This window comes from Nematolebias whitei, chromosome 5 (assembly GCF_014905685.2).
Source record: "Nematolebias whitei isolate Nwh7 chromosome 5, NemWhi1, whole genome shotgun sequence".
Classification (NCBI taxonomy): Eukaryota; Metazoa; Chordata; class Actinopteri; order Cyprinodontiformes; family Rivulidae; genus Nematolebias; species Nematolebias whitei.
The window spans coordinates 11,046,518-11,056,955 of NC_056502.1; the positions used below are offsets into that span (position 1 = coordinate 11,046,518).

Below are 10,438 nucleotides of genomic sequence, written 5' to 3' on the forward strand. Positions count from 1 at the left end.
GACTCAAACTTGGTAGATTCATCTATCTGGCTTATTGAGCATGCATCAAGAGACAAACAACCATTCACACTTGAACCTATAGGGACAGTTAAAAGTTGCCAATTGTTTTAGTTATGGGAAGAATGCCTGCAGAAAAAAAACTTCCTGCGCAATGAGAGGATGCAAACTCCACCCAGTAAAGCCAGGGTGCAAACCAGTAAACTTTTTGCTGTGAGGTGACACCACCTTTCCACCTCACCACCCAAATAGTTTTTCTGTAGCCTACTCCCTTTTGCAGAGGTTACTGCAGCAATTGAACTTGTATGAAACAATTGTCAATATTTTTACACCTAATGCCCTCCTGACACAACCTGGGCTCAAACTTTGATGTTGGGGCCAATATGGTTTAGGGGCAGAGCAGCCGATTCGGGACCCAAAGGTCCTGGATTCGATCCCCGGTCGTTGCACATCTCGTGGTGTCTCTGAGCAGGACACCCAACCCCCAGTTGCTACCCAGGCACCTCCAAAGGCTGCCCACTGCTCCACCTGGTGGTGGATGGGTTAAAAGCAGAGAGCCCATTCCACCATTGTATGGGAACATACAATGATGACAATACATACGCATTATTATTATAACTTGCAGCCTCAGCGTTACAATATCAACACTTATCACCAAGCTACCACAGCCCCGTCACCTTGCTGCCCCAGGATAGAATCAAAAATTAAAACGGCATCATGAACTATATCAATGCAGTGCAAGTGTTTAATCCAGTTGTATTCCAAATACACTCAATGCCATTCTGGAATGTACTCACTCATTGTAAACAAAGTAAATGGACTGTACTTATGTAGCACCTTTCTATCTTATCAAGATACTCAAAGCGTTTTACACTACGATATGTGCCCTCAGTTATCCATTCATACAGCGCACTCTATGTTTATACAAAGAATCAGAGCTTTATCACATTCATACACCGATGGGACACACATCGGAGGCAATGAGGGGTTCAGTGTCATGCAGGGACACTTCGGCATGTGACTTCTGGTGGAATCAAACCCCCAACTCTTGCACTGGAGGACGACTGCTCTAACCACTCAGCCACAGCCACCCCAGAAGTACAGTACTCACTTCAATTTGCTGAAAACCACACGGAAGCTTGAGTGACATGACTAAGTTACATTCGGATGGCGTGTGTAGGGAAACAAAAATGGCAGAAACTGACAAGTGTACAATCTCAGAAAAGATGTTTAGGTGTAAATATTAGTCCATGTGCCACACTTCTAATAAAAGAGAAGGAGTAAAACAGCTGCCAAAGAATAAATATCGAGGAGCAGGCAGGGTGATGGAGGGCCACAAAGCAGAGCGCAACATTTGAACAATGAAAAGCTCCTGACCAGTAAGTTTACATGTGACTCGTTTTCAGTCAATTCAACTGGTTTTGTACAAACACACACACGTGGTTGGCATCCGAATTTTGCTCACCAGTTCTTATTTAAGAACTCGTCTACCATCAATGTAAAAATGCTATTTCTTACTTCATGAAATATTTTTGCCCAGTCTATATCACTTTGAAATAAGTTTTTTGTTTGGGAGGGGGAAAGAGTGACCTCCTGAAGCTCTCCTGAGGAAGTGCATGTTTAAACCACCTCACAATCTAATTGGATTAGGTGTTATTCCCAACATGGAGATTCATATAGTGATCGATGGGGTGGGGTGGGGGGTGGGGGGCTTTGGAAAAAAAAAATGGAGAGCAGGAGACCGTGATGATAAGCACTGAAGTGAGGGCTCAAAGAGTGAGAAGCAGACGCACACACCGAGGAGAGGGGAGAGGGGGGGGGGGTGTTCAGCAGCACCCCGTTCTGCGCGAGCTACGTTGTTTTTTGGGATTGAAGTTGGGAACTCTCTCCTCTACTAATTGCACGCCGGTGCTTTTTTTTATTTATTTTTTTTCCACTCATGAATATTCATTCCGGTGCGTTCAGACCCCGCCTAATTAGCTGAGAGATAGAGGAAGAAACTCGCACCTTTTACCACCAGAGAACCCCCTCCTCCCCCCCACTCCACGTCGCATTCTCAGGGGGATGCTGGCAGAGTAGCCCAAGTTCATTAGCCAAAAAAAAGAAAGGGGGAGGAAAAAAGAAAAGTTACCTGAAAAGCACGGGACGATTTCCTTCAGAATAGATACAGAAGTTTCTTTCTTTTTCTTTTTGCAGTTGCATATTTAGTGCTTATTACACATGTCTGTCAAAAAAAAAAAAAAAAAAATAGTAACGGAAACAAAATATAACTATCTGATAACTTGGAGGATATTTTTCCTGTCGCTGAGATTCTGGTGCATCAGATGAATTTAAAACCCAAACACGCTCCTGCGGTCAAAACGCACCCGCAGGAATTCAGCAGGTTTTTTTATTTTTTATTTTATTAAACATCTAGGTCAAATTGGTCCTCAGGAGTGTCTTTTTAAAGAAATATTTTAATTAAACTTAACTGAACGATTAAGGAATGGGGGTGAGAAAACAAAATAAACCTAAATGTCGGGTTTAATTGAAAAGAAAACTCCAAAAATTATGATTGATTGGAAACGATTTTGTCGTGTTTTATCATTTTGCTGGGGGGGGGGGGGGGGGGGTTCTGCTTCTGATTTGATTTGGTCTTCACAGCCTCGCAGTTCTGACACTGAGGCAAAGTGGGAAAAGATGATTTGGTTAATTGAAGGGTCCTGTCGGTTGACCTGCGTCCTGACAAAAACTGCTGCATAGAGAAAAGATTAACACGTGACTGAACAGGAAAAAAAGGATTCAATTGCAAGAAAATAACTAAAAACAGTAAATGAGCTTTATTTAGTTTATATTTTTTTATGAAAATAGCTGTGTTCGTGTTTGGACAGAAAAAGGCGCAGCGTTTCGCTGAAAGCTGTTTTTAAAACGCGAGTCTGAACTTGTTCAGTTCAGCACATGATGAATGGATCACTTTTCTCCCCCTCATCCCTGGTGGAAACGAATTGTCAAGAAAGTGAAGAATAAATCAGATGGCTGTGATGTCATCCTGATACAAAGAGGCTTATTTTGGGGTGAAAGAGGTCGCCCAACTTCCTCGACACTCATGCGCGCGGTTCATACTCAGCGAGTTCGTAATTTCATCTTTTTATTCCCTCGTTTTTTTTTTTTAAGCCCATCATCTCCAGCCTCTTCTCCTGCCTGTGCGGCCTGTCCTTCTAACTTCTGTGTGATGCCTTTCTTCAGGCGCGCCATGGAAACGCAGTGCGTCCCGGCAAAAATGCACCTCAGCGCGCGCACAAGGCCACGGTCTTTGCAACAAAAAAAATGGGGGCCAGAGCATCTGGATTTTTCTTTTTCCAGCAGCTCGATGCTGGTGGGGGCAAAAGCACAAGACCGGGTCTGTGTGACAGAAACCTCTGCTTTTTATAGACTGGGGGGGCGGGGGGGGGGGGGGGGGGTGAGTGGCGGACGCGTCTTCATTAAGTGAGAGCTGCGGAGCTCCAGTCCCGCACAGCACTGGCACTGTTTACGCACTGACTCCAAAGACTGCTGTTGGCTACATGTGAATTATTATTAATATTATTTTTATTGTTTGTACATTTAATCTGTCTTGTTATTTTAACCAATTTGGCACTAATTGCACAAAATAGCTCCATATACGCAGATATATTTAATAGCATAGTTGCAAAATGTAACATATTAATAACAAGACTTCTTCCTTAAAATATAAGTTATGCACAAAAAATGAACCCTTTAATCTTAAAATCTGATTTTTATCACTGATAAATTCCAATATTACAAAAAGACAGGGCGCGCACTCATCCTAAATCAATGTTCAGGAACGGGTGGACCACGCCTATCAAGAGATGATGACGAGCACCTGTGACCCGGACAACGTTTTACACACACACACACACCCTCCCAAACGCACACGCAGGCGCGCACGCGTGCAGACGGAGTACAGCAAGGACGCACGGCAGCAGAAAGGAAACAACTTACCTTTTAGTCCCGGATTGAAATGAACACCAGAGCTGAGTCCTGTAAATAGAAAGAGAAAAGTCGCACGGGAGGAAAACAACAAACATGCACGAGATAAAAAGGAAGGAAAAAAAAATAAAACACTGCTTTCAGGTAAATGATTAAAATGAGACTGTCGCGTCCCAAAAAGCTGCTGTTTGAGAAGGAGTGGAACACGCGCCTGATTGCAGAGTTTTGGGGCGAATGGAACGGGAGAGATGTAAGATTTGTTTAAAGCCCCGCATTTCCATTTAAGAACGTGATTGTGTTTGCAAAGATCCCTTTCAATCTTCGCATCCCCCCCCCCCCCCCACCCCCTCCCCCCACCTCCTCTCTCTCTCTACCCCTCAGCGTCTCTGAGGCTGCTTTGCAATTCATAGAATTGGTAATTTGCTATTGGGACAAAACGTGAAGGGAAAAATAATCAGATCAACCGGGAGAAGTGGAGAGGAAGAAGCCGGGGGGGGGGGGGGGGGGGGGAGTGGAAGAAGAAACACAAGGTTTCTTCTTTTCAAGTTGCTGCAAATGCTTCTAGAGGTAAATGAAACAATAAAATATATATACATGGTGTTGGTTAAATTCACATTTCCAGGTTTGGGGAAAATCTAGAGCACCCGGAGCAGCAGCTCAGTGATGGGGGAGTTAGATGCAAATTAAATTAGAATGTTTTATGATATATAGTTAATAATTAGAGGCACTTAGCCTTGATTGCAGTCATCTTTTTTCCTTTCACGGTTTCAAAATGAAGGCCCCGAACACTGTGAATGAACTGTGTATAATATGTCACCTGCACTGTATGGAGGAGACGGGGGGGGGGGGGGGGGGGTTAGAAGGGGGACAACCCGAGCGCGTCTTGGCCCCGTCATGACTTAAGTGGGTGGTGATGATGAGATCATACAACACTGAAAATTACCCGAGACAATACAAGTAAATGACAGACGCGGAGGCTTTGAAATGGAGCAAATGCTCTCAGATTTGTCACACCTTCCCAGGCGCCTCACATCAGCTGCTTCACGCGCATCTCGTTGTGTGGGAGGCTGCCTTATAATCTATTTAAAATGAGGAGCGCTATAATCATCAGTGACCTATTAGAAAGGTGCGCGCGTGTGTCAGCGTGTGCAATGTGTGTGCGCGTTTGTGGAGGGGGACCTACAGAAAGATCTACGCACTCCCCCACGTGGTTATTTGCAAAACAACCGATCGGAACCGGGAGGAGACCTGATCAGACCCGCTGCGCCCCGCGCGCCTTCGGTGGGGAGAAGAAAGTCATGTTAAAGACAAACAACAAGAGGCGTCCTGTTAAAAACTCAAAGAGACATTTCATAAGTAGAACATATGTTTTTTCCAGAACATATGTAAGACCGGACCTCCATCCACCGCGTGCCGCAAACGCGCCGCGCCGCGCTCTGAAGCCGTGCGCCTATTGAAATCCTCCCCTGTGGGCTTGAATCGGAGAGGAGCCAATACAAACGGAGGGGAGGCGTGTCCTCGCCCTTCCCCAAGACCTCCCAGAGCAGGTTGTTGCGTTTTGGCTCTAAAGCCTGGAGACCTCCGAAACGCTCGTCAGTTTTCCAAGTTGGAGCCATGGCGACAACAGCTCAGTATATTCCGCGGAATAACTCCTTACCGTCCAACCCGCTCATGCATCCGGATTCGGACAGGATGCACCAGGGGACGACCTACAGAGAGGTGCAGAAAATGATGCACCACGAGTATTTGCAAGGGCTCGCGGCCACCAACACGGGGCACCCGATGAGCCTGACGCACCACCAGTGGCTGCCCACCTCCAACACCGACTGGTCCAGCGGCACCCACATCGGACAGCAGGAGCACAAAGCCAACGTGCAGGCGAGCAGGGAGGACCTGAGCAGCGGCTTCCACCACAGATCCCATTTGGTGCACCAGCAGACGCAGAATGCCCACCACGGCTCGTGGGCGCCCGCCACGACGCACCACTTATCCCCGCTGTCCCCCGCGTCCAACGGCCACCAGTCGCTGGTCTACTCCCAGCCCGGATACACAAACCTTAACGCCATGCTCAGCCCCCAGCCCGGCTCCCTGCACCACGGCATGCGGGACCCACTCCACGACGACACGGGCAGCCACGACAACCAGATGGAGTCGCCCCAGCAGGCTTTCAGCCACCACCAGGACCACTCGGACGAGGACGCGCCCAGCTCCGACGACCTGGAGCAGTTCGCCAAACAGTTCAAGCAGCGGCGGATCAAACTGGGCTTTACGCAGGCGGACGTGGGCTTGGCCTTGGGCACCCTGTACGGAAACGTCTTTTCTCAGACCACCATCTGCAGGTTTGAGGCGCTGCAGCTCAGCTTCAAGAACATGTGCAAACTTAAGCCGCTGCTTAACAAGTGGCTGGAGGAGACAGACTCCAACACGGGCAGTCCCACCAATTTGGACAAGATTGCAGCGCAGGGCAGGAAACGAAAGAAGAGGACCTCCATTGAAGTGGGGGTGAAAGGGGCGCTGGAAAACCATTTCTTAAAATGCCCAAAGCCATCTGCTCACGAAATCAGCACTTTAGCCGGCACTCTGCAGTTGGAAAAAGAGGTTGTCCGCGTTTGGTTTTGCAACAGAAGACAAAAAGAGAAAAGAATGACACCAGTGGGGGTCCCTCACCCGAATATGGAGGACGTATATTCCCAAGCAGAGACCCCTCCTCTACACCGCACACTACAGAGTCCTGTGCAGTGACTATTTTCATGAACAATCCGAACATTTATGTAGAGAAAAATGAGCGGGACTGTGGAGTTTACAGTATTTAAGTTTGTTTGTTTGTTTGTTTTTCTAAAAGAAAAGAGACACGAGAAAGTTGAGCAGTTCAGTTTTGCCTTTAGTATTTGGAGAAATCCAACCGAATAGATGACAGAAGGGGAGAAATGTTAAGGAAAGGTGGAGGAGAAATCGCTAAAGCTGATTCAATTCAAAGTGAAGCAAAGATCTTTTTTGTAACCAAATTTTTTATGGAGGAGACATGCGGAGCCCATCTCCTCCTGGTGCTCCGTGAACTCTTGGCGATCACCAAGAGGTGGCTGCCTGAAAAAAAAATCATCAACACTGGAAATAAATAATAATACATTTAAAAAAAAAAAAAAAAGCCCACACTGAATGAACACTTTTACTTTTTCAGGCTTAATCCGATGAACCAGATTTCAGAGTATTAGTATACTTTCTTTTTGATATGAAGTGTGATGTTTTAGTTAAGTTCAGCGTCTGTTCCTGCAGAGTGTTTATGATTTCCGACATTATTTGCTGCACTGGAACTCATCAGCGCAGCCTTTTGTTTACACAGCGGTGATGATGATGATGATGGTGGTGGACCAGTTGGGGAAAAAAAAACTGGAGTCGGGTCCGTTTTAGTTCAAAAGTCCAGTGCAACAGGACGCGCAGGTTCTGACTGCATGCCTTAAAGTGTTTCGTTTTGCAGCTGACCAAGTCGAAATTTGCAAACGGCACCAAACGTTAAAAGAGAGAATCTAAATTTGCATATTTCTTAAATTATTGTCTTTTTTTTTTTTGCATGGAGCACTTATTTTTTTCTTAATATTGTTCAAATTATTTCCTTTTCATCTGTTGTTAGAAATGTGATCTCAAAAGCCTAAATGTTTACTGCTGCCACTGCTTCTGTCCCATTTCAAACATTTTATGAGACATTGGGCAAATGAAAAGTAATAATAACTCAGGTAAAATCACGCCTGTCCATGATTTATTTCTGCTTTTAAAAGTTTAAATCCGGTTGCAACATCGTTTCCTTTGGTATCATAAATCAAATCGCGAGACTCTGAGAAAGAACAAACAAAAAAAAGGTTGTTTAATGGTAAAGAAAGCAAAGATTTTCTTTAAATATATTTAATTTGTTTTTTCTCGATCTGTAGGTGAGGAAATCTGAAAATCTCATGCGTGGTTATGTGTCATTTCTCAATATTGAACCAGAACATTTACAGCTGTGCTATTCAATACAGATGAGGGTTTTTGTTTCTCAAGAATAAAAATAAATAATAAAAAAAAATAAAATAAACGTTTTAGAGAAAATGTTGCCGATCTGTAAATATGTCCAATATGTAAACTTGTATTTGTTCTGAGATAATGTTTTTGTTTGTTTGTTTGTTTATTTTGTTTCTTTCCGGGCAGTTTTGTACACTTACTAATTCCAAGAAGATATTTTAATATGATTTCATTTATGAATCTGACCATTTATATATATAAATATTTATTTCTTCAAGGTGTTTGGAGCTTTCTGTTTAGCTCTGTCAAAGGTTTTGTTGCAGTGGATTTAAATATGTTTTTTTTTGTTTGTTTGTTTGTTTGTTTACTACATTGTTTGTATGTTGACTGCTTCATGTTGACTGCGAAGTCACATTTATATTTATGTTATAGTAATATTTTATTACTTACATAAAACATATATACAAGAAATGGTCTTTTGTCTTCATTGGGGTGCGATCCTCTTGTTTGTGTTTTTGTTTGTTTTGTTTGCTGGAGCTTCAGCAGGTAAACAGGAGGATGGAGTTGAGCGCTGTGTTGTGCGCCCTGGCGCGCAGCGCGCGCTCGGATCAGTTGAAACCCATCCGTTATGTAACCAGGCTGCTGTTTGAGGGCTCTGACATCAGTGTTTCACCTCAGGCTTTCCCTGACAACTTCACACTCTGACGCTCTGCACAACTTTCTGTATTTTATTGTGCAATATTGCTGAAAACACGCAGTTATGTTCTAATTTTTCTTTTTGTCTTTTATATATTTTTTATCTTATATGTGTATTCGTTTCAAGTCTCCAAAATAAACAATCTTCTATTACAGTCTGCTCTTTCCCTCCATATGTTATAACACTTGACATGTTTTTGGCATTTAAAGAGAAGAATTGTGACGAATCTTTGATGTGAGACAGAATTGCCTGCAGGCAAATGATCCACCATTTATCCAAAGATAAAAAGTTGGGTTAGAAAAATAAAATAAAATAAAAATGACATGTAGCATCAAGGAAAGGGCCTAAAGTTTTCCTAAAGCAAGGCCAGACTCAAACATGTTTGATTGCATTTTGATAGAAATAATTTGATCTGTTGAGTTAGGCCTCTCTGTTGAATGCAAACCACGACCCTCAGTTTATTTTATATAAATTGCACCTTTGAATAAATTAAATTTAAAAAAATGGTAGCCGTGTTTTGACGCCAATTACAATTTGGTTTTGTTCATTTAAGGGTTTAAAACAAATCTTCAAAAGTTAAAGTTTATTAAAGCGCCATAGCGTTCAGGCTAAAAAAAAAAAAAAAAAAAAAAAAAAAGTGAAATACATCAAATATGATTTTCTTTGCTTCACTTTTTTTTTGTTTACTTTTTTTAATCGTATTTAACAATAACGGGAAAAGATCAAAGCTAAAAACGTCACGTGAAGTTTAAATTGATATTCATTTTCTAAAGAAAACCTTTTTGGAAACGTGTTTTGCTTATCACGAAGCAAAACCCGCCATCCGTGAATGTTTGTTCAAACTTTCATAATTTAGTTTAATCCCACCTATAAATATGTGTATGTTGTGCAACCGGAACAACTAACGTAAAGAGACATAATAAAGCATAAACCGATTATTTCTTTATTTTTAAGCGGCTGAAGTGGTCAAAGTGTTGAAGGCCACAAGAACCCGGCTGCCAGGAACGACTCAAACCCGCCCCCTGCTGGTCACACTCGGGTTCTGCAACGTCAAAGCTGTGTCTCATGGCAGCTATTATTAGTATTAGACATTATGTAGTTTATTGAAATAAATCCAAACACTGTGGCAACCTGTAGGGAATAAACTACAAGGAGCTAATTCAGCTAAAATTAAATGTCCCTCTGTCTGATGTGTCTTAATGTGAGAAAAGACCTGTCATTCATCAAAAGCTTTCCCAGCTATTTTCAGCTCCTCGTACCTGGTCAGCAAACTTCTTGGGATGTTTGAAAAAAAAAAAAAAAAGAAGCGATGTCCTCCACTGTGTTGATCAATTCCATTATGAACTCAACCTCCTCCGGAGAATCCATGGCGTTTGTGTAACGGTTCTGGTTGTCTCCAAATCCCTACATCATGCAGCAGAGCTCCTTGTAGAAGAGTCTCGCTCGCCCTGCTCATCTATCTGTCTGCCTTAACTTTGAGCATCACAGCAACAGACGTAGGTTTTCTTCAGTGTCTCGTCTTTACCTGAGCCACGTTGTTGTGTTTGCATCAGATGCATTTTCTAACTTGTGTGGATGGCAAACATCGATGTGTCTCATTCCGTGCAGTAATTATGTTTTTGCTTACTTCTTCACACATAAACTGATAATGGTGATTAAATGTGACTCGGACAGAAACGAAGGCGGGCTCTCACACCTGTCCGAGCTTCTTGTGACCAACAGGAACAGGATGAGATGTGCATCAGGCCGAAGGCCCACTGAGCGGTGAAACGGAGGGACAGT

At 43.3% G+C, this 10,438-nt stretch overlaps 1 protein-coding gene across 1 annotated transcript; it reads left to right on the top strand.

The window, feature by feature from the left end:
- The first annotated feature begins 5,580 nt into the window (after positions 1–5,580).
- On the top strand, positions 5,581–7,052 carry pou3f1 (POU class 3 homeobox 1). Its single transcript, XM_037676821.1, has one exon. It carries the CDS (start codon positions 5,581–5,583, stop codon positions 6,706–6,708), a length of 1,128 nt encoding a protein of 375 aa, XP_037532749.1. The 3' UTR covers positions 6,709–7,052.
- The last annotated feature ends 3,386 nt before the right edge of the window (positions 7,053–10,438 follow it).